Source organism: Coregonus clupeaformis, chromosome 1 (genome assembly GCF_020615455.1).
Source record: "Coregonus clupeaformis isolate EN_2021a chromosome 1, ASM2061545v1, whole genome shotgun sequence".
NCBI lineage: Eukaryota > Metazoa > Chordata > Actinopteri > Salmoniformes > Salmonidae > Coregonus > Coregonus clupeaformis.
The window spans coordinates 50,595,269-50,619,155 of NC_059192.1; the positions used below are offsets into that span (position 1 = coordinate 50,595,269).

Genomic DNA, 23,887 nt, shown 5'->3' on the forward strand with positions numbered 1-23,887 from the left:
GATCACCGAGGACTTGTCATGGACCAACAACACCACCACCACTCTTGTCAAAAGCGCGCAACAGCGTCTCTACTTCCTAAGGCGGCTAAACGAATATGGCAAGCCGCCCCAGGTCCTTTGCAAATACTACCGCTGCACCATCGAGAGTGTCCTGACTGGTTGTATCACGGCCTGGTACGGGAATTGCTCCATCCACGACCACAAGGCCCTCCAGCGGGTGGTGAAGACAGCCCAGTACATCACTGGGACCATGCTCTCACCCATCCAGGATACTCGAAACAGTGCCTGAGGAAGGCACACAGCATCATCAAGGACCCCACACACACCAGCCACGAGCTGTTCTCTCTCTTACTATCAGGTAGACGTTATCGGAGCATGAGGTCTGATACTAACAGGCTCAGATACAGTTTCTATCTACAATCCATTAGACTGCTGAACACTTGAACTGGACTGACCACCTGCTCTGATTCTCCACACCTTAGCACACATCCACTCACTCATGCACACACCCACACAGACAGATACACACACACACACATCACAACTGCTGCTACCAGACTCTTATTATACTGCTCAATTTATACACTTGCCCCCATCCCCCCTTCCCCAATACGTGTGTAAACATTAGACTATAAATTGTACCTTCATGTATTATACTTATGCTAAAAAACAGTATATTCTACTGCCATTAACTTTGTTTGTATTCTTATCTTTTATTATTTCTTATTGTTGTTGCATTGTCGAGGAGGAACCTGCAAGTAAGCATTTTGTTGGACGATCTATACCATGCCTATCCCGTACATACAACTAATCAAAAACTTGAACTACACTGAACAAAACTCAACGCAACAATTTGAAAGACTTTACTGAGTTACAGTTCATATAAGGAAATCAGTCAATTTCACGACTGGGAATACAGATATGCAAAAAAAAAGTAGGGGCGTGGATCATTAAACCAGTCAGTATCTGGTGTGACCACCATTTGCCTCACGCAGCGCAACATTTCCTTCGCATAGAGTTAATCTGGTTGTTGATTGTGGCCTGTGGAATGTTGTCCCACTCCTCGTCAATGGCTGTGCGAAGTTGATGGATATTGGCAGGAACTGGAACACGCTGTCATACACGTCGATCTAGAGCATGACATGTAGGCCATGGAAGAACTGGGACATTTTCAGCTTCCAGGAATTGTGTACAGATCCTTGTGACATGGGGCTGTGCATTATCATGCTGAAACATTAGGTGATTGTGGCGGATGAATGGCACGACAATGGGCCTCAGGATCTCGTCGTGGTATCTCTGTGCATTCATATTGCCATTGATAAAATGCAATTGTGTTGGTTGTCTGTAGCTTATGCCTGTCCATACCATAAACCCACCGCCACAATAGGGCACTCTGTTCACAACGTTGACATCAGCAAGCCGCTCGCCCAGACAACGTCTGTCATCTGCCCGGTACAGTTGAAACCAGGATTCATCCATGAAGCGCACACTTCTCCAGCATGCCAGTGGCCATTGAAGGTGAGAATTTGCAAAATGAAGTCGGTTACGACGCTAAACTGAAGTCAGGTCAAGACCCTGGTGAGGACGACAAGCACACAGATGAGCTTCCCTGAGAAGGTTTCTGACAGTTTCTGCAGAAATTCTTTGGTTGTGCAAACCCACAGTTTCATCAGCTGTCCGGGTGGCTGGTCTCAGACGATCCCGCAGGTGAAGAAGCCTGATGTGGAGGCCCTGGGCTGGCGTGGTTACACTTGGTCTGCGGTTGTGAGGCCGGTTGGACGTACTGCCAAATTCTCTAAAATGACGTTGAAGGCGGCTTATGGTAGTGAAATTAACATTACATTCTCCGGCAACAGCTCTGGTGGACATTCCTGCAAGTCAGCATGCCAATTGCACCCTCCCTCAAAACTGCACATTTTAGAGTAGCCTTTTATTGTCCCCAGCACAAGATGCACCTGTGTAATGATCATGCTGTTTAATCAGCTTCTTGATATGCCACACCTGTCAGTTGGATGGATTATCTTGGCAATGGAAAAATGCTCACTAACAGGGATGTAAACAAATTTGTTCCCCAAATTGAGAGAAATAAGCTTTTTGTGCGTATGACACATTTCTGGGATCTTTCATTACAGCTCATGAAACATGGGACCAACCCTTTACGTGTTGCGTTTATATTTTTGTTCAGTTTTTAATCAACATTTTAAGCTAAATGTTCCCCAGTGGGCAAAACCTGGACCCTGAACAGCTTCTACCCCCAAGCCATATGACTTCTAAACAAGACTGCTAAATAGCTACCCGGACTACCTCCATTGATCATTTTTTGCACTAACTCTCTTGCACCGACTCTATGCACACACAGACTCTACCCACACACTCACACCACAACACACAGGACTCTACCCACACACACACTACATACACCCACACACATGCATACTGACACCACACACACTATGCGCTACTGCTATTGTCTATTATCTATCCTGTTGCCTAGTCACTTTAACCCTACCTATATGTACATAGCTACCTCAATTACCTCGTACCCCTGCACATCGACTTGGTACTGGTACTCCCTGTATATAGCCATGCTATTTTGACTCGTTATTGCTATTCGTTATTCATTGTGTATTTATTCCTTGTGTCACCATTTCTATTTTTGGTAACACTTTATTTGGATAGTCCATCTGTAGATGCTCTACAGACTATCCGTAACGTTTCAACAAACTATCTACTAACCCTTATCCTAACCCTAAACTTAACCCTTACCCTTATTCTAAACCTAACCCTAACTGTAATCTTAGCAAGCAGTTGCTTATCAACAGATAGCATGACCATGGAAAATCTGGACTATCCAAATAAAGTGACCCTATTTTTATAAAAACATTTATCTTATCTTTAAATCTGCATTGTTGGAAAAGGACCCATAAGTAAGCATTTCACAGTTTAAGAAGCATGTGACAAATCAAATTTCATTTGAACTGGCTGGGTTGCCCACTAAATATCTGCAAAACTCAGTTTAATCGTCCTGGTGTGATTGGTGAGGATTAAAGTCAGTCAGACTGATGTTTCAGGCAACAATCCTAAAATGACTGTATGAGGGATGCTAGGTGAGAAGGAAAGATAAGCAGAGGCGACCAGTAAAATGCAACAATCTGATGGAATAGCCAAACACATTGTGATTCTCCTAAATAATGTATGAAAACTACATTACCCAGCAAAGCAGACTGAAAATCCTTACTCTACCTAGGCTAAATTTTTTGTAAAGGTATCAGACTCAATATGAGAAGAAGCATATGTCTGTAAAAAGGGGTGATGGCCCATGTGGCAAAAGTAACAGCAATTATTTATGTTACGAAAATGGACTCAACACCACCTGTGCAACACCCCACTGCTCAATGCCCTAACAGGATCAGGGAGCACATGTGTGTCATCATAAACTTGTAGTGTGTGTGCTAAAGTGTGTAGCATAGCATTTTCTGCTACTTCACTCGGAATTGAACTGAAGTCATATGCATGCTCCTAAAATTATTACTGAACTCTGAAACAAATGTACTTTTTCCTGCTGTCGCCTTCCCTCAGCTACGAGGAAATTCTAGTACCATTTTTATGCCTGGTGCCCTAGCAACAGTGAAATCATAAGACGTTACCATATTTGGTATTTTATTAGGATCCCCACTTACGGATGCAAAAGCAGCAGCTACTCTTCCTCGTCCACACAAAACATGAAAACATGACATAATACAGAACATTAATAGACAAGAACAGTTCAAGGACAGAACTACATACATTATTTTTAAAGACACACGTAGCCTACATATCAATACATACACACAAACTATCTAGGTCAAATAGGGGAGAGGTGTTGTGCCGTGAGGTGTTGCTTTATCTGTTTTTTGAAACCAGGTTTGCTGTTTATTTGAGCAATATGAGATGGAACGAGTTCCATGCAATAATGGCTCTATATAATACTGTACGCTTTCTTGAATTTGTTCTGGATTTGGGGACTGTGAAAAGACCCCTGGTGGCATGTCTGATGGGGTAAGTGTGTGTGTCAGAGCTTTGTGTAAGTTGACTATGCAAACTATTTGGGATTTTCAACACATTGTTTCTTATAAAAAGAAGAAGTGATGCAGTCAGTCTCTCCTCAACTCTTAGAGAGACTGGCATGCATAGTATTTATATCAGCCCTCTGATTACAATGACATTTAAAAGTGCTTTCCTCTCCATCTTAAATAAGCATGCCCCATTAAAAAAATTCAGAACCAAGAACAGATATAGCCCCTGGTTCACCCCAGACATGACTGCCCTTGACCAGCACAAAAACATCCTGTGCCGTACTGCATTAGCATCGAACAGCCCCCGCGATATACCACTTTTCAGTGTGGTACATCGTCAGGAACCAGTCAGGAACCAATATACACAATCAGTTAGGAAAGCAAAGGCTAGCTTTTTCAAACAGAAATATGCATCTGTAGCACTAACTCCAAAAAGTTTTGGGACACTGTAAAGTCCATGGAGAATAAGAGCACCTCCTCCCAGCTGCCCACTGCACTGAGGCTAGGAAACACCGTCACCACCAATAAATCTACGATAATCGAGAATTTCAACAAGCATTTTTCTACGGCTGGCCATGCTTTCCACCTGGCTACCCCTACCCCGGCCACCAGCTCTGCACCCTCCGCTGCAACTTGCCCATGCAACTACAAATACCTAGGTGTCTGGTTAGACCGTAAACTCTCCTTCCAGACTCACATTAAGCATCTCTAATCCAAAGTTAAATCTAGAATCGACTTCTTATTTCGCAACAAAGCCTCCTTCACTCATGCTGCCAAACATGCCCTCGTAAAACTGACTATACTACCGATCCTTGACTTCAGCGATGTCATTTACAAAAAAGCTTCCAACACTCTCCTCAGCAAATTGGATGTAGTCTATCACAGTGCCATCCGTTTTGTCACCAAACCCCCATATACTACCCACCATTGTGACCTGTACGCTCTCGTTGGCTGGCCCTCACTACATATTCGTCGCCAAACCCACTGGCGCCAGGCCATCTATAAATCACTGCTAGGCAAATCCCTGCCTTATCTTAGATCATTGGTCACCATAGCAACACCCACCCGTAGTATGCGCTCCAGCAGGTATCTCTCACTGGTCATCCCCAAAGCCAACACCTCCTTTGGCCGCCATTGCTTCCAGTTCTCTGCTGCCAATGACTGGAACGAACTGCAAAAATCTCTGAAGCTGGAGACACTTATCTCCCTCACTAACTTTAAGCATCAGTTGTCAGAGCAGCTTACCGATCACTGCACCTGTACACAGCCCATCTGTAATTAGCCCACCCAACTACCTCATCCCCATATTGTTATTTACATTGTTAACTGCACCCCAGTATCTCTATTTGCACATCATCTTCTGCACATCTATCACTCCAGTGTTAATACTAAATTGTAATTATTTTGCACTATGGCCTATTTATTGCCTTACCTCCATAACGTACTACATTTGCACACACTGTATATAGATTTTCTATTGTGTTATTGACTGTACGTTTTGTTTATTCCATATGTAACTCTGCGTTGTTGTTGTTTTTAAATCGCACTGCTTTGCTTTATCTTGGCCAGGTCACAGTTGTAAATGAGAACTTGTTCTCAACTGGCCTACCTGGTTAAATAAAGGTTAAATAAAAATAATACAAATATTTTTTTAAAGAGCAAGACGTCCCGCTTTGTTTTGGCCCAGCTGCAGCTTAACTAGGTCTTTCCTTGCAGCACTGGACCACAGGACTGGACAATAACCAAGATTAGACAAAACTAGTGCCTGCAAAGTTGCAAGAGAGCATCTCTTTATTACAGACAGACCACTCCCCATCTTTACAACCATAGAATCTACAGTGGGGAAAAAAAGTATTTAGTCAGCCACCAATTGTGCAAGTTCTCCCACTTAAAAAGATGAGAGAGGCCTGTAATTTTCATCATAGGTACACGTCAACTATGACAGACAAAATGAGGAAAAAAAATCCAGAAAATCACATTGTAGGATTTTTAATGAATTTATTTGCAAATTATGGTGGAAAATAAGTATTTGGTCAATAAAAGTTTCTCAATACTTTGTTATATACCCTTTGTTGGCAATGACACAGGTCAAATGTTTTCTGTAAGTCTTCACAAGGTTTTCACACACTGTTGCTGGTATTTTGGCCCATTCCTCCATGCAGATCTCCTCTAGAGCAGTGATGTTATGGGGCTGTCGCTGGGCAACACAGACTTTCAACTCCCTCCAAAGATTTTTTATGGGGTTGAGATCTGGAGACTGGCTAGGCCACTCCAGGACCTTGAAATGCTTCTTACGAAGCCACTCCTTCGTTGCCCGGGCGGTGTGTTTGGGATCATTGTCATGCTGAAAGACCCAGCCACGTTTCAACTTCAATGCCCTTGCTGATGGAAGGAGGTTTTCACTCAAAATCTCACGATACATGGCCCCATTCATTCTTTCCTTTACACGGATCAGTCGTCCTGGTCCCTTTGCAGAAAAACAGCCCCAAAGCATGATGTTTCCACCCCCCATGCTTCACAGTAGGTATGGTGTTCTTTGGATGCAACTCAGCATTCTTTGTCCTCCAAACACGACGAGTTGAGTTTTTACCAAAAAGCTCTATTTTGGTTTCATCTGACCATATGACATTCTCCCAATCCTCTTCTGGATCATCCAAATGCACTCTAGCAAACTTCAGACGGGCCTGGACATGTACTGGCTTAAGCAGGGGGGACACGTCTGGCACTGCAGGATTTGAGTCCCTGGCGGCGTAGTGTGTTACTGATGGTAGGCTTTGTTACTTTGGTCCCAGCTCTCTGCAGGTCATTCACTAGGTCCCCCCGTGTGGTTCTGGGATTTTTGCTCACCGTTCTTGTGATCATTTTGACCCCACGGGGTGAGATCTTGCATGGAGCCCCAGATCGAGGGAGATTATCAGTGGTCTTGTATGTCTTCCATTTCCTAATAATTGCGCCCACAGTTGATTTCTTCAAACCAAGCTGCTTACCTATTGCAGATTCAGTCTTCCCAGCCTGGTGCAGGTCTACAATTTTGTTTCTGGTGTCCTTTGACAGCTCTTTGGTCTTGGCCATAGTGGAGTTTGGAGTGTGACTGTTTGAGGTTGTGGAGAGGTGTCTTTTATACTGATAACAAGTTCAAACAGGTGCCATTAATACAGGTAACGAGTGGAGGACAGAGGAGCCTCTTAAAGAAGAAGTTACAGGTCTGTGAGAGCCAGAAATCTTGCTTGTTTGTAGGTGACCAAATACTTATTTTCCACCACAATTTGCAAATAAATTCATTAAAAATCCTACAATGTAATTTTCTGGAAAAAAAATTGCTAAGAGCTGGCAGCAAGCTTATAGGTCTACTGTTAGAACCAGTAAAGGCCGCTTTACCATTCTTGGCCAGCGGAATTACTTTGGCTTCCCTCCAGACTTTCCTCTAGGCTCAGATTAAAGATATGACAGATAGGAGTGCCTATAGAGTCAGCTACCATCCTCAGTAGCTTTCCATCTAAATTGTCAATGCCAGGTTTGTCATTATTGATCGATAACAATCATTTTTCCACCTCTCCCACATTAACTTTACAAAATTCAAACTTGCAATGTTTTTCTTTCATTATTTTTTTTTTTTTTATGCATGAATACGATGGCTCACTGTTTATTGTTGGCATTTCCTGCCTAAGTTTGCCCACTTTGCCAATGAAGTAATCATTAAAATAATTGGCAACATCAAATGGTTTTGTGATGAATAAGCCATCTGATTCGATTAAAGATGGAGCTGAATTTGTCTTTCTACCCATAATTTCATTTAAAGTACTCCAAAGTTTTTTTCCATCATTCTTTATATCATTGATCTTGGCTTCATAATTCAGTTCCTTCTTTTTGTTGAGTTTCGTCACATAATTTCTCAATTTGCAGTAAGTCAACCAGTCAGATGTGCGGCCAGACTTATTAGCCACTCCTTTTGCCCCATCTCTTTCAACCATACAGTTTTTCAATCCCTTGTTATAACATCTTTGGTCTGACAGACGCTTACGTGACAACCAGAATGCATTGTATAATGTCAACAAACATGGCGCCACACATAGCCGGCAAATAGCTTAGCATTAGCTCATCATAATCAGTACAACATTCAAAAAAGTATTTTACACACATCATGTGTCCATTACAATCTATGCAAGAATCGGAATGCATGATTTGTCACCAGTACCAGAAAACATGTAAATAAAACAGTAAATACATTATGATCAATACATTCATACGCTGTGCTACAGCAGAAACGACAACACGATATACAGAAAATAAGCCACTTACTTTGATAGGAATGCACACATGTCCAAAGTCCAATTTGTAAGGAAAACAACCATGAAGGCAATGTGGGCGCCAGCCAGAAAATGTGCTGGGGGAAAACGTTTGTGCAAGGCCTGCTCTGACTAGGGATGTGCATTGTCTTCATACTTGATCTGGGGAAACACTAGGGAAGAGAGAAGTTGGTCCGGGCTCAGTAAAGCCTCAAACATAAATTGTCCGCAACATTGAAATTGGCTACTTCTTATGTGAATTAACGAGGAGGCGGAACACACCTCAATTCAAAATGTTAGAAAATAAAACTTGTTAGAAAATAATTTGAAAATTTGAAACATAGCATATAGATAATTAGCAGGCAGCGTGCCTTTGTTTTAGGGCAGCGTGGGTAACTGTCTTGTTGCGTAACAATTACATTTTGGAACAGTGAGAGCCTTCTGACATCACGCGCATGAAAAAAACTCACGCAAGGGCAACGGTTAGAGATATTTGGAACTCACGCGTGAAAAGGTTAATAGACAGTTAATAGACAGTGAGTTATCCATTACTACTGAAAACACTGCTACTCCTACTGCTCTCTCCTCGTCTGACCATGTGTTCTCGCATACCCCGAGAGCATCTGGTCAGCGGGGTGGTAGCACAGGAATCCTGATCTCTCCCAAATTGACATTCTCTCTATTTCCCCTGACCCATCTGTCTATCTCCTCATTTGAATTCCATGCTGTCACAGTCACTAGCACATTCAAGCTTAACATCCTTATCATTTATCGCCCTCCAGGTTCCCTTGGAGAGTTCATCAATGAGCTTGACGCCTTGATAAGTTCCTTTCCTGAGGATGGCTCACCCCTCACAGTTCTGGGTGACTTTAACCTCCCTACGTCTACCTTTGACTAATTTCTCTCTGCCTCCTTCTTTCCACTCCTCTCCTCTTTTGACCTCATCCTCTCACCGTCTCCCCCTACTCACAAGGCAGGCAATACGCTTGACCTCACCTTTACTAGATGCTGTTCTTCTACTAATCTCACTGCAACTCCCCTCCATGTCTCCGTCCACTACTTTGTATCCTTTTCTCTCTCGCTCTCCTCCAACACTACTCACTCTGCCTCTACTCAGATGGTAATGTGCCGTCGCAACCTTCGCTCTCTCTCTCCCGCTACTCTCTCCTCTTCCATCCTATCATCTCTTCCCTCTGCTCAATCCTTCTCCCTCCAATCTCCTGATTCTGCCTCCTCAACCCTCCTCTCCTCCCTTTCTGCATTCTTTGATTCTCTATGTCCCCTATCCTCCCGGCCGGCTCGGTCCTCCCCTCCTGCTCCGTGGCTTGACGACTCATTGCGAGCTCACAGAACAGGGCTCCGGGCAGCCGAGCGGAAATGGAGGAAAAATAGACTCCCTGTGGACCTGGCATCTTTTCACTCCCTCCTCTCTACATTTTCTTCCTGTTTCTGCTGCTAAAGCCACTTTCTACCACTCTAAATTCCAAGCATCTGCCTCTAACCCTAGGAAGCTCTTTGCCACCTTCTCCTCCCTGCTGAATCCTCCTCCCCCCTCTCTGTGGATGACTTCGTCAACCATTTTGAAAAGAAGGTTGATGACATCCGATCCTCATTTATTAAGTCAAATGACACCGCTGGTCCTGCTCACACTGCCCTACCCTATGCTTTGACTTCATTCTCCCCTCTCTCTCCAGATGAAATCTTGCGACTTGTGACGGCCGGCCGCCCAACAACCTGTCCGCTTGACCCTATCCCCTCCTCTCTTCTCCAGACCATTTCCGGAGACCTTCTCCCTTACCTCACCTCGCTCATCAACTCATCCTTGACCGCTGGCTATGTCCCTTCCGTCTTCAAGAGAGCGAGAGTTGCACCCCTTCTCAAAAAACCAACACTCGATCCCTCCGATGTCAACAACTACAGACCAGTATCCCTTCTTTCTTTTCTCTCCAAAACTCTTGAGCGTGCCGTCTTTAGCCAACTCTCTTGCTATCTCTCTCAGAATGACCTTCTTGATCCAAACCAGTCAGGTTTCAAGACTCGTCATTCAACTGAGACTGCTCTTCTCTGTGTCACGGAGGCTCTCCGCACTGCTAAAGCTAACTCTCTCTCCTCTGCTCTTGTCCTTCTAGACCGGTCTGCTGCCTTTGATACTGTGAACCATCAGATCCTCCTCTCCACCCTCTCCGAGTTGGGCATCTCCGGCGCGGCTCACTCTTGGATTGCGTCCTACCTGACAGGTCGCTCCTACCAATTGGCGTGGCGAGAATCTGTCTCCGCACCACGTGCTCTCACCACTGGTGTCCCCCAGGGCTCAGTTCTAGGCCCTCTCCTATTCTCGCTATACACCAAGTCACTTGGCTCTGTCATATCCTCACATGGCCTCTCCTATCATTGCTACGCAGACGACACACAACTAATATTCTCCTTTCCCCCTTCTGATAACCAGGTGGCGAATCGCATCTCTGCATGTCTGGCAGACATATCAGTGTGGATGACGGATCACCACCTCAAGCTGAACCTCGGCAAGACGGAGCTGCTCTTCCTCCCGGGGAAGGACTGCCTGTTCCATGATCTCGCTATCATGGTTGACAACTCTGTTGTGTCCTCCTCCCAGAGTGCAAAGAGCCTTGGCGTGATCCTGGACAACACCCTGTCGTTCTCCGCTAACATCAAGGCGGTGACCCGATCCTGTAGGTTCATGCTCTACAACATTCGGAGAATACGACCCTGCCTTACACAGGAAGCGGCACAGGTCCTAATCCAGGCACTTGTCATCTCCCGTCTGGGTTACTGCAACTCGCTGTTGGCTGGGCTCCCTGCCTGTGCCATTAAACCCCTACAACTCATCCAGAATGCCGCAGCCCGTCTGGTGTTCAACCTTCCCAAGTTCTCTCACGTCACCCCGCTCCTCCGCACACTCCACTGGCTTCCAGTTGAAGCTCACATCTGCTACAAGACCATGGTCCTTGCCTACGGAGCTGTGAGGGGAACGGCACCTCCGTACCTTCAGGCTCTGATCAGTCCCTACACCCAAACGAGGGCATTGCGTTCATCCACCTCTGGCCTGCGGAAGCACAATTCCCGCTCAGCCCAGTCAAAATTGTTCGCTGCTCTGGCACCCCAATGGTGGAACAAGCTCCCTCACGACGCCAGGACAGCGGAGTCACTCACCACCTTCCGGAGACACTTGAAACCCCACCTCTTTAAGGAATACCTGGGATAGGATAAAGTAATCCTTCTACCCCCCCCCCTTACCCCACCCCCAAAAAAAAAAAAAAAAAAACATATTGTAAAGTGGTTATCCCACTGGCTATAAGGTGAATGCACCAATTTGTAAGTCGCTCTGGATAAGAGCATCTGCTAAATGACGTAAATTTAAAAAAAAAAAAATGTCTGGCGTCTTGTAAAAAAAAAATCCACATTTCGAGCAAAGGAATCGATTCAGTTATTCATTATCAGGATGTCATGAACAACATCCATTGCAGTGGGCTTTGTGTGTATAACTACAGGGCTCCTTTTCAACACATTAGCAAACAAAACTTTCAAAAGTATTTTGATTAGAACCCTGACCTAGGGCTGGCACAATTACCGTATAACCGATGGTTATGGATGAAGACTAATGAAAATAACCGTCCATTTTTTTGTGGAATGAGCAACTGACTGAAGACGGGACGGCCGGGCATTCGTGCGGTTGTGTCCATTTCCGCGGTAACATGGACTCTTGACAACATGATTCAACTTTCTTGGTCCTTGCTGAAACAAGCAAGGTGTTGGTTTAAGGTTAGCAGTGTGGTTATGGTTTAGGGTTGAATTTTAAGAAGATAAATTGTAGAAAGGGGCAGGGTTCAGCCATAATTATGACTTTGTGGCTATGGAAGCTAATGATGACCCAGCGTGTTGGAGCAAAGGAGTCTTCGGTTGCCTAGGCAACACCCCCCACATTGCAGCTGCAGCACACATAGCACATGCAGTCAGGAGTAGAGAGGAGAAAACATACATAATTTTTGTGGCTGGCCAATTACCGTCATCCAAAATTCCATGACCTAGGGTGACCACATGTCCCGGATTGTGCAGGAAAGTCCTGCATTTTGGCCCTTCTGCCCACGTCCCGCAACCAAACAATTGTGTCCCGCATTTTATCAACAAATGAACACCACTAATTTACAAAAAAGGTTGATTTATCACATATTTCACTCAGACTTCCAATTCATTTGACGAAAATAGACATTCCAACCTGTATCTTTTGCAGTCACGTTGTGCTTATGACAAGATATATCATAAGGATGTGGTACTGATGTTAAACAATTCTCCAATCGTTGTTGAGATCTGATATTCTGCACAGCGCCATTGGCCTATCTCAACCAATCACATTTGTCAAATCCTTTTGGGCTAAATTTTATTTAAAACTTGGAGAAACTTGGACAGTTAACTACTTACAAAAAGCGTGCGTTTAACAAAGAGCTACAAAAGTATGTAAATTGCCGTATTAGACTGAAACATAAGGTAATTTCATCAAACTTGTGAGGCTGTCGATGCTCATTAGTTGCTCATTCAACATATTTGCTTCTCAATCCCGTTTTAAAAGTCTCATATTCCCTGAAACCAACCAGAAAATATTTTCAGAAAACAGCTAGACATGTGCATCGTTTTCTGCATCACCAAATTTGGCGTGAGACAAAAGAGTAGGCTAGGTGCACTTTAGTTAGCTCGCTGGGCGCAGCAGGAAGGGGATTTGTGTTTGATGGGGGGTGCTTCCCCCAAAAATTATTCATGTAGGCTACACTGTCCCGCAAAATACCGTTGTCCCTCATTTGGGTATTTTAAATGTGGTCACCCCACCTTGAGCACCAGTCACTAACACACACTTATGCAAGAGTATGCAATAGGTTGTTCTATTGACAGAGAGGTTGGACATAGGCGGAGATTGGTCCTTGCACACACGTTTTTCTGTATGACGTAAAAAAAGACAAGTGCATTATTGCACCAAAATGGTGGCTCTCTGGTTAGAGGCTGTAGTATTACTTACATTTTAGTCATTTTAGCAGACGCTCTTATCCAGAGCGACTTACAGTTAGTGAGTGCATACATTATTTTATTTTAATTTTTCATACTGGCCCCCCGTGGGAATCGAACCCACAACCCTGGCATTGCAAACGCCATGCTCTATCAACTGAGCTACATCCCTGCCGGCCATTCCCTCCCCTACCCTGGACGACGCTGGGCCAATTGTGCGCCGCCCCATGGGTCTCCCGGTCGCGGCCGGCTACGATAGAGCCTGGATTCGAACCAGGATGCCAGTGCCTTAGACCACTGCGCCACTCGGGAGGTTACTTCTAGCTTCATTGTTTTATAAACCTATTTTCTCCCTCTCTGGGATCCAATAGAACAGCTAAACAACAATGACAGCTCAATCAATGAAGTTTCTGACGTCCCAGGTTATCCAGAGTGGAGCTAAGAGGAGAAGTGGCTACCTACATGTAAAACTGTGCTGTGTCCAGCTGTGTCCCTCCCCCAGCATGTAGAGTCAAAGAGCACAGAGAGAGAGAGAGAGACAGAGAGAGACAGAGAGAGAGAAAGATAGAGGTTAAAGTGAAGGAATAACAGATGTCTGGAGAGCAATTATGTAAGAAACAACCCAGCTGACAGTGGATAAGTGAGGGATGGTGGGGATGGGGGGTGAGTTTGATGCCGTAATGGCTCCAACACCATGAGGCTTCACCCATTACTGATGATCCAGCACATCTCAAACTAAAATAATTTCAGGCAATCCAACAACCACCCAAAGTCATGACAATGAGAAAGGAATGACACACGGTAAACCCAAGCTTACAAAAAAATTATGCCAATCTGATCTGTCCTGTCCACTCTCAGATAAGGATGGGGACAGGGGTGAATGGCTTAGTGCATTTGACTCTGATCTGATCCACCAAGTGATTGGCCCCCTACCTGGCAGATCGGGAATGTGGTGAATGATGTGCCCAAGTCTAACACTGGTCCAGTGTCTAAGAATTCTTCTATTTTATGTTTAAATTCTCTGATCAAAAATGTCTTAAGAGCCTTAATACCATCTGAGGCTGAAATTCAGCATGGATCTGTCCACCACCCCCATCTATTATACTAAGAATACCTACCACTTGAACGTAACATTGGGTGTATTTGCAACGTATGTAAACAAGTAAGAACTCTCCAATCCACACCATGTGGGCTTGCAGAGGTTGCAGGATAATCAGGATTGCCTTAAGTGAAGATAGGAGCAAGTAAAAGGTTGAGTACTTAGCCATTTATCTCATGCTTTTTAACTGCAGCGTCTCCTATCTACTGAAAATTCCATTCAGAAACCAGGAAGACTCTGTCAGGTCTCACAAAGCTGTCAGGTTTGTAGAGTAGTGTACAGTAGAGAGAGAGGTCATAACTCCAATTCTCAACATAAATCTGGAACATAAAGAATGTTACCCTCTAAAACTTACTGCAGAGATAAATCTTTATTCTACGCTATAGAGGTGTCTCATTCCCCACCGTTTCAGTAACTGTATTCATATTGCTTTTGATCTGATTTGGCGTTGTAAAAGCCTGGATTACCTCCAGCCCCCCTCCCCTCCAGAGTCCTGCCATCTGTGACATTCAGCTAATCCTAATGTCCACTGCTCCATCCTCAAAGGCTTTTTAATATCACATCACCTCAGAACCCTCGCTTCCTCTGTCAGTCAGAGGCCTTATCATGGGCACCTCACACACATGCACCATTTTAGGCAACTCCTCCAGATTGGTGCATTTAGCCTACAATTAACAGTTAGCTCCCACACATGATCCGAACCGGATCTTTCACAAGAAGTGGCTATGCCATGCCAGTAGAGGTCTGTGGCCGCACAGAGGGACATTCATTAGCTACATTTAGTTGTTGTTCTAACAAAACAACCCAAACCATTGTTTGCCTGCTCTGCAGCCCACACAGTACATATGGTGGATAAAAGGAAAGTCTGTTCATTTTGTCAGACACAAGACAGCGTTTCATTGATTTTCAAGTGAAACAATGTGCCTTCTCACATTCTCTGGCATTTAAACAGCAATAAATGCCTGATTCCATTTATGCAATTAGGTGAGATTAACCTAAATCATTGAGAAATGCTGGTTTTGTAGGGACCGTTCGCTGCATTACTGTGTTAAAAATGATGATATCAAATAAAACATGTAAAAAGCAACAGCCAGGGGCCTCCCGAGTGGCGCAGCGGTCTAAGGCACTGCATCGCAGTGCTTGAGGTGTCACAGCCAGCCGTGACCGGGAGACCCATGAGGCGGCACACAATTGGCCCAGCGTCGTCCGGGTTAGGGGAGGGTTTGGCCGGCGGGGATTTCCTTGTCCCATCGCGCTCTAGCGACTCCTTGTGGCGGGCCGGGCGCCTGCAAGCTAACTTCGGTCGCCAGCTGGACAGTGTTTCCTCCACACATTGGTGCGGCTTCTGGGTTAAGCTAGAAGTATGTCAAGAAGCAGTGCGTCTTGGCAGGGTCGTGTTTCGGAGAACGCATGGCTCTCAAACTTCGCCTCTCCCGAGTCCGTAGGGGAGTTGCAGCGATGGGACAAGACTAACTACCAATTGGATATCACAAAATTGGGGAGATAACCAACAGCCAGGTAGAACAATGATAAACATTATTTGTAATGGACCAGAACATATTACAGTAGCATTACACAACCCTATAATGACAACTACGCATTCTGAAAAGGGCAATTCCACAGTAACACAGTGATGCGGAGACTCACTTTAAAATGTATGCCAATGATTGCAAAGTTAAACAAACCATACAACACCATGCACAAGGACGACTTTTAACAATTTCCACTGAATTTTACTAAAACACATTTCCTTGAAGATAGTGCTGAGCGATTAGTGCTTTTTGAGGACAGTTCAGTTTCGGTTCGATTATTTTTTTAAATATCAGGCATTTCGACTTCGATTATTTGGGTTGAATGCTGTAACAATACAGAATAAAACAATTAAAAGTCCCATGATGGTAGTGACTGGCCATTACTGCTTATCACTTATTAACATTGCTTTACTTTAATCAAATATTTCTGTTGTGTATATTACATTTGTTTTATTTCATTCCAAGTCAACACCTCATCTCTATAGAGCTGCTCCCTATGCTTTCTGACAAAAACACTATTTTGTAGTTCTTCAAAGCAAATAAAGGCATACTTTTAAGACTGCTGAATACCAACGATCAATCACTTAGATCATGTATTTTCAAGTAGAGATATCTCGCGAAGCAACAGCTGCTCTCTATATCCCCTCACGATCGTGCATTCTTCTGCCTCTTCTGTAGCAGGCATAAAAGAAGCACAGACCGGACAAGTAGATGTGCAATGGATTATGGTCATTGTAGTTAATTACCATGTTTTATGTGCTAAACTGTGTTGAATATTGGCCTGTTGGAAACTACAACTCCCTACTACATCGCAGTTTAGGCTTGATCTGATTTATCTCTAGAGAAACTGTGCAATGTATGCATTGAGCTCACAGAAAAAGAAAAAAAAATTGGAATTAAAATAATTGAAACAATGTCGGTCAATTAATTGTAAAAAAAATAAATAAAAAATAAACGGACTTTTCGGTTAATCGCTCAGCACTATAATAATAATAATAATAATAATAATAATAATAATAATAAGCCATTTAGCAGACGCTTTTATCCAAAGCGACTTAGTCATGCGTGCATACATTTTTGTGTATGGGTGGTCCCGGGGATCGAACCAACTACCTTGGCGTTACAAGCGCCGTGCTCTACCAGCTGAGCTACAGAGGACCACTACTTGAAGAACAGTGCAGATGCAAAGTTTGACTCTGATTTTTCACTTTAAAAATGTACACTACCGTTCAAACGTTTAGGGTCACTTAGAAATGTCCTTGTTTTCCATGAAAACATACATGAAATGAGTTTGAATAGGAAATATAGCAAAATGCAATTGACAAGGTTAGAAATAATGATTTTTTATATAAATAATTGTGTCATTCAAACTTTGCTTTCGTCAAAGAATCCTCCATTTGCAGCAATTACAGCCTTGCAGACCTTTGGCATTCTAGTTGTCAATTTGTTGAGGTAATCTGAAGAGATTTCACCCCATGCTTCCTGAAGCACCTCCCACAAGTTGGATTGATTTGATGGGCACTTCTTATGTACCATACAGTCAAGCTGCTCCCACAACAGCTCAATAGGATTGAGATCCGGTGACTGTGCTGGCCACTCCATCATAGACAGAATACCAGCTGACTGCTTCTTCCCTAAATAGTTATTGCATAGTTTGGAGCTGTGCTTTGGGTCATTGTCCTGTTGTAGGAGGAAATTGGCGCCAATCAAGCGCCGTCCACAGGGTATGGCATGGCGTTGCAAAATGGAGTGATAGCCTTCCTTCTTCAAGATCCCTTTTACCCTGTACAAATCTCCCACTTTACCACCACCAAAGCACCCCCAGACCATCACATTGCCTCCACCATGCTTGACAGATGGCATCCAGCACTCCTCCAGCATCTTTTTATTTGGCTAGCGTCACACAAATGTTCTTCTTTGTGATCCAAACACCTCAAACTTCGATTAGTCTGTCCATACCACTTTCTTCCAATCCTCCTCTGTCCAGTGTCTGTGTTCTTTTGCCCATCTTAATCTTTTCTTTTTATTGGCCAGTCTGAGATATGGCTTTTTCTTTGCAACTCTGCCTAGAAGGTCAACATCCCGGAGTCGCCTCTTCACTGACGTTGAGACTGGTGTTTTGCGGGTACTATTTAATGAAGCTGTTGAGGACCTGTGAGGCGTCTGTTTCTCAAACTAGACACTAATGTATTTGTCCTCTTGCTCAGTTGTGCACCGGGGCCTCCCAATCCTCTTTCTATTCTGGTTAGAGACAGTTTACGCTGTTCTGTGAAGGGAATAGTACACAGCGTTGTACGAGATCTTCAGTTTCTTGGCAATTTCTCGCATGGAATAGCCTTCATTTCTCAGAACAAGAATAGACTGACGAGTTTCAGAAGAAAGTTATTTGTTTCTGGCCATTTTGATCCTGTAATCGAACCCACAATTGCTGATGCTCCAGATACTCAACTAGTCTCAAGAAGGACAGTTTTATTGCTTCTTTAAATCAGCACAACAGTTTTCAGCTGTGCTAACATAATTGCAAAAGGGTTTTCTAATGATCAATTAGCCTTTTAAAATGATAAACTTGGATTAGCAAACACAACGTGCCATTGGAACACAGGACTGATGGTTGCTGATAATGGGCCTCAGTACGCCTATGTAGATATTCCATAAAAAATCAGCAGTTTCCAGCTACAATAGCCATTTACAACATTAACAATGTCTACACTGTATTTCTGATCAATTTGATGTAATTTCTTTCGAAAACAAGGACATTTCTAAGTGACCCCAAACTTTTGAACGGTAGTGTATGTCAAACAATAATAAATTATTGCAAAGTTCAACCAACCATACAACTCTATGCACAAGGACTACTTTTAACAATTTCCACAGAAGATTTAACAAAAACACATTTACTTGCAGAACAGTGCAGATGCAAAGTTTGGTAACAGACTTTGCAAGTTTGGCAACTGTTAGTGTGGATTTGCCCAAAAGCAAACAACTTTTTCTCACACGCAGAGACAACATCTTGGAATAAATCATAGTAGGCTAATAGCAAACTAAAAAAGTGATTTTGGCATGCTACATTCTAGCGAATCTCCAACGCACCTGCAAACAACCTACCCAGGATGTGTGAAGTGCATTTCACTTCAAAGGATAGAACAGGCAATAAGATAATATTTTGCTGGAATAGTGCTATTCTAACAATCAAAGCAAAGGAATGTGACAGGAATAATGTTAATCACGCTGTACAGGAGACTGAATGTATAGAGAAGTTTTGATGTTCCAATGCGGCAATCGCTGCAGTTCCAGCACACCAGTGTAACCCTTCCAAACAAAACACAGATAAGCCAGCTGCATGGGTCAGTGTGCCATGTAAGTGCAGTCACAGCATTTGTGATAAGCTGACGGAGCCAATAGAAGCACTTAGAAGAAGGTCAACCATAGCAACTTCTACAGGTGATAGGCTAAGGCCTACCTTTTCAGCATAATTCAATAGGTTAGTTTTCCGCATCTTTAAATAGCCTCGATTTATTCAACATTTAGGCCTAGTCTCGTTGAAAGGGAACACTTAACAAATTGCTCTTATACCTGAGAAGTTACACTGTACTCTGTAACAACATTACGGTAACATAATAGCCTAATTTAGTATGGAAATATATAATTAGTTCAACTTAAATTTAGGCTGTGACATACGTCTATAGAAAATCTGTAAACTTTCAGGCCTAGCTTAGTCTACATAGTTTTTTTACTTATGAGAATGCAACCAAATACAAGAGTGAAGGTGAACACTTCCAGTAAATAACCCATCTGCAAAATGGTGCCTGAATAAAGAGACTAAATAAATAGGAGAGGAGGTGAAAAGATGCTTCACATGCATTCATGTTACTAACAGGGAAGTACTAAAAAGCTTTAGTTTTTCAGTTTTACACAAGTGTTGGCTAAATGTTTAAGTGTCACTATTTCACACCAGGTTGTGATCATTTCAAAACTTTCTCAATGTAGTGACAGGAGGGCACTCCTCCGTCTCAAAAGGATGAACACTATCCTTTATCATTTCATAGGTCTGCAGCCATGATGTCCCTCAATGGCTTCCTTTGCAACAGGTGCCGTCCCATGTCTCAATACTTTATACTAATACTGACAGTGGGTATGCCATGGCTGGTTTGTTGTCATTAAACCTTTCAATAACATGGTGTCCCATTTTTTAAACTAAACATTTTTCTAAAAGGTTGCAGTAGGCTAAAAGGCCTAAACAGAGCCTTAAATTGAGCCAAATAGAAGGCTCTGGGCCTATGTATTATCACCAACTTGGGAGTCCAAATATGAATCTTACAGATCTTGGAACTATGGAAATAGAAGTGAGGCTGTTGGGGGCCACTTTCCATAGTCCTTAGGTTAGCTTGAAATGTTGATTATACACATTTTTGACCATCTCGGAAGGCCTACTGACTTGCATAGACCTAAACAAATATAAATGGTAGTTTCTGAGCAAGTTTTACCTGATTTTGTAATTTGGCAAGGTGTGTTTCTTCTTGATGACTCTTTTCAACTGGTTGACAATGATTGAGGTGAGCTGAGGCAAGGGCCTTCCCTCGAACTGTGACTTCACCTCGAAGTCTATCAATGGGTCCTCAAGGAACGTGAAGGACCAGTGCGTAAAAGGCACGCGAGTGAACTGCAGCTTCAGTCTTCCAACCACACGCGTCATCTTTACGAACAGGTAGGCTGACTTCCCAAAAACAAGGTCTACATCAATTGCTAGATGGAATCCCCCATTATATTCAAGGTCCACTTCGAAATTGAGTTCCTCGGGCATGCCGTCTTCATTTAAACGCACTGGATTAATAAGTTTGGCCGTTTTAAACACGGGCAAAGAATTACCCAAAGAGATATCCCTGAGACTGAGTCCCTCCAACAGCCGACCAGCTGTCTTGGTTTGTAATAGTTCCTCGAACTCCACCTTGATCTTTTTGGTCAACCAGTGCCTAACGACGGGAGTGTCGCGGAGTTCTCTGAATAGGAACAAAAAGATAGCATTTAGAAAATTGCACGTCTCCGGTTTGGAGGTGTGGATTGGCTCGCTTTGACAATGCGGTGGCGGTTGTTGTTTAGGGCTACTGCTTGTGACAGCCGCTTCCTGTTGCCTGGGAGAGATGGCCTCTTGCTGTTTGGATGCAGCAGATGCTGCGTTGTCTTGTTGTTGCTGGCCTGATTCGGCATGTTGGTTATTAAAGTAATCCTTCAAGGCGGGATCAGGCACTGCTTTTACATATTGCACTGTCCTGGCTATAGGCTCGGGGCTTCTCCGGTAAAGCAGTAAGAACTGTAATACCAATGTAATGAGTGCGCCAGATAATGCGGAAATGACTATCAAATAAATCATTTCGAGCAGTTGCCTCTTCCCGTTTCCGCGTTATAAAACAATCATATTCCGACGTTCAACCGTATTAACAAAGCAAGTTCCACCTGGTCGCTCACAAAGCTGCCATATCATCTGCCTTTTTCCTGGGGTTCAAGCTCCTTAGCTGATTGGGCGAACGTATTACGTAGTTGTGCGTAATGACGGATTTCACAAAAGTGTACACTTTCATACCAAAGATTATGGCTATTATCCCGCCTTCATGTGCTAGTCGGAACTAGGAAACTCGGAAATGTCCGACTTGGTAACTGATTGAACGCGGCAGGTGTATAACTACAACCAGTTAGCAAATCTGAAATTTCAGAGTTTGTCTAGCACTTGAACATGGCAATACTTGTCTCTCCGCCCTGACAACGCAAAGTGGCACAGAGGGCTGTCAAGCTCCCCAATATTCCTATCTTTGGATTGGTGGATACATCTCATTATTTGAACACATTTTTGAATATGCGATTAGGGTTGTTAACGTCAACCACCTGTATTCAATAATATGCTACGCTACTAGCCTCATGTCATGAATATGCATAGCCATCTCGCGACAACTCCGATATAAAGGTTTTTTCACAAAGTTGCCGGGATGTCACGTGTCCTACGTATATCCGTACACTCGTAACAACCTAACCATTACAACACGTATATTCGAACAAATAAACCTAATGTAGCAAATAAGCCATTACATTTTTGATTGACCAAATTCGACACGTTCTCCTTACAAAAACTCCTCGCTTGGTGAGCGAAAGAAACTAAACAACGTCACCTGCTGGAGAAGACAGATTTTCTAGGCAGAGTGGGGCCTCTCGCTTCGACTTTCCCTCTCTGACCATAAGCACCAACCGAGCCCAGGGAAACTGTTGGCGCTTTCAATGCCATGTTCAAAACAACTGGGAACTCGGAACTGGGATCTCGGAAACCTCAGACTTTAGCACATTCAAAACAACTGGGAACTCGGAACTGCGATCTCGGAAACCTCAGACTTTAGCAAGTTCAAAACAACTGGGAACTCTGAAAAAAAACGAGCTCCATCTGGGAACAATTTATTTGAATGGTCATCCAACGCGGAATTCCAACTCGGGAACAGGCCTCTTTCTAGTGCTCCGACTTTCCGACCTGAAAATCCTTGAGGTCATAATTTGACCTCGTATTTTTCAGATTTCCCAGTTGTTTTGAACGCAGCACAAGAACTCTGAAAAATATTAGATCAAATCATGACGTCAGTGATCTTCATTTCAGAAAATCTAAGCTCTAGATAGAGGCCTGAGTTTCCAAATTTGAATTTCGAGTTGGATGACTGTTCAAAACGACTTTCCCAGTCGGAGCTCGTTTTTTTCAGAGTTCCCAGTTGTCTTGAATGCACTGAAGTCGGAAGTTGGAGATTTCCGAGTTCCCAGTTGTTTTGAATGCGGCACAAGTTCCCAGTTGTTTTGAATGTGCCAGGAAGCTAAATTATGGGCAGTGTTTCAGTTCAGTGCTCAGACGTTGCTTGCATCAACCAATGCTATAAAATATGATGTGCTTAGCTGATACAGAAAATAAATATTCAGGCGTTGTTTGATCTGGCAACGCCTGGGCAGAGGAACATGCCCATTGGCTGTTTCAAAGTCACCTACCAGTTTTATGCAGTGAATCATATCTCACAAAGAATAATGCCAAATACAGTAATATCATTTTTGTAAATGGGAATTTCACCCTGGGGGAATCTGGGCTTGTTTTCATCGTGTCCGAGGCATTTCTAGGACAGTGAGATGTGTTTCAAACATAATTGCCCAGGAGGAAGGCAGGTCTGGGCTTCACGCACTGAATTATACACCCTATGATGGCTTCCGGTGTATCTACACGTTTTTGTGGGTGTAGATATGGTTGTCCTTGTTCGATAGAGCCATTGGACATCTTTCTGCGATGTTCCTATCTGCAGATTTATTGCTAAATATACAAGCAGACACATTTTTTCCAGTCTCTGAAAGACTACAACCACAGACATTTCTAAACCCAGAGACACAACATCGCGAGACTTCCGGCAACGCTTGTGAAGCAGACCTGTCCTGGGTTTGGGGTTTGAGAAGTCAATGAGAGAAGTGAAAAATTCTTCCTTAGTTATTCATTTTCTCGAAATCTAAAGGCACAACCTAGATTCAAGCCAATGTCTTAAGTAATTGAACATTTTGTTACTCCAACTTTGTGAAAGTGACAAACTGACACGTTTTTATTTTAGTCAATAACTACTTTATATTGAAGGAGTGCCTTTGATTTGATGGCCTGCACATGCACAGTTTGGCGCGAGACGACCGTTAGAACCGATTACGTGTTTTTGCGTATGGGCTTAGCTAGCCAATATCAATCGCCATGACATCGCCTACAAGTGTGATCTGGGATTTCTATTGGAGAAGCAGTTTTAGCCTATCTTCATACTGTACTGTCTTTGCTACAACTTGTGTTGGGCTGTGCTTTGTGCTCTAGCTAGCTAACTTTAGTTTATCTACTGAAATCCGTATGTGTATTGCTGG

The 23,887-nt window shown here is 43.4% G+C and overlaps 1 protein-coding gene across 1 annotated transcript in view; it reads right to left on the reverse strand.

Moving 5' to 3' along the window:
• Positions 1-21,588, reverse strand: part of LOC123492347 (PDZ domain-containing protein 8-like) — a 61,552-nt gene extending 39,964 nt beyond the window's left edge. The window contains exon 1 of the mRNA XM_045224626.1: positions 20,470-21,588. Within this exon, the coding sequence (XP_045080561.1) occupies positions 20,470-21,353 (884 nt within the window). The 5' untranslated portion in view covers positions 21,354-21,588. The remainder of the gene's footprint in view (positions 1-20,469) is intronic.
• Between the last annotated feature and the right edge of the window lie 2,299 nt (positions 21,589-23,887).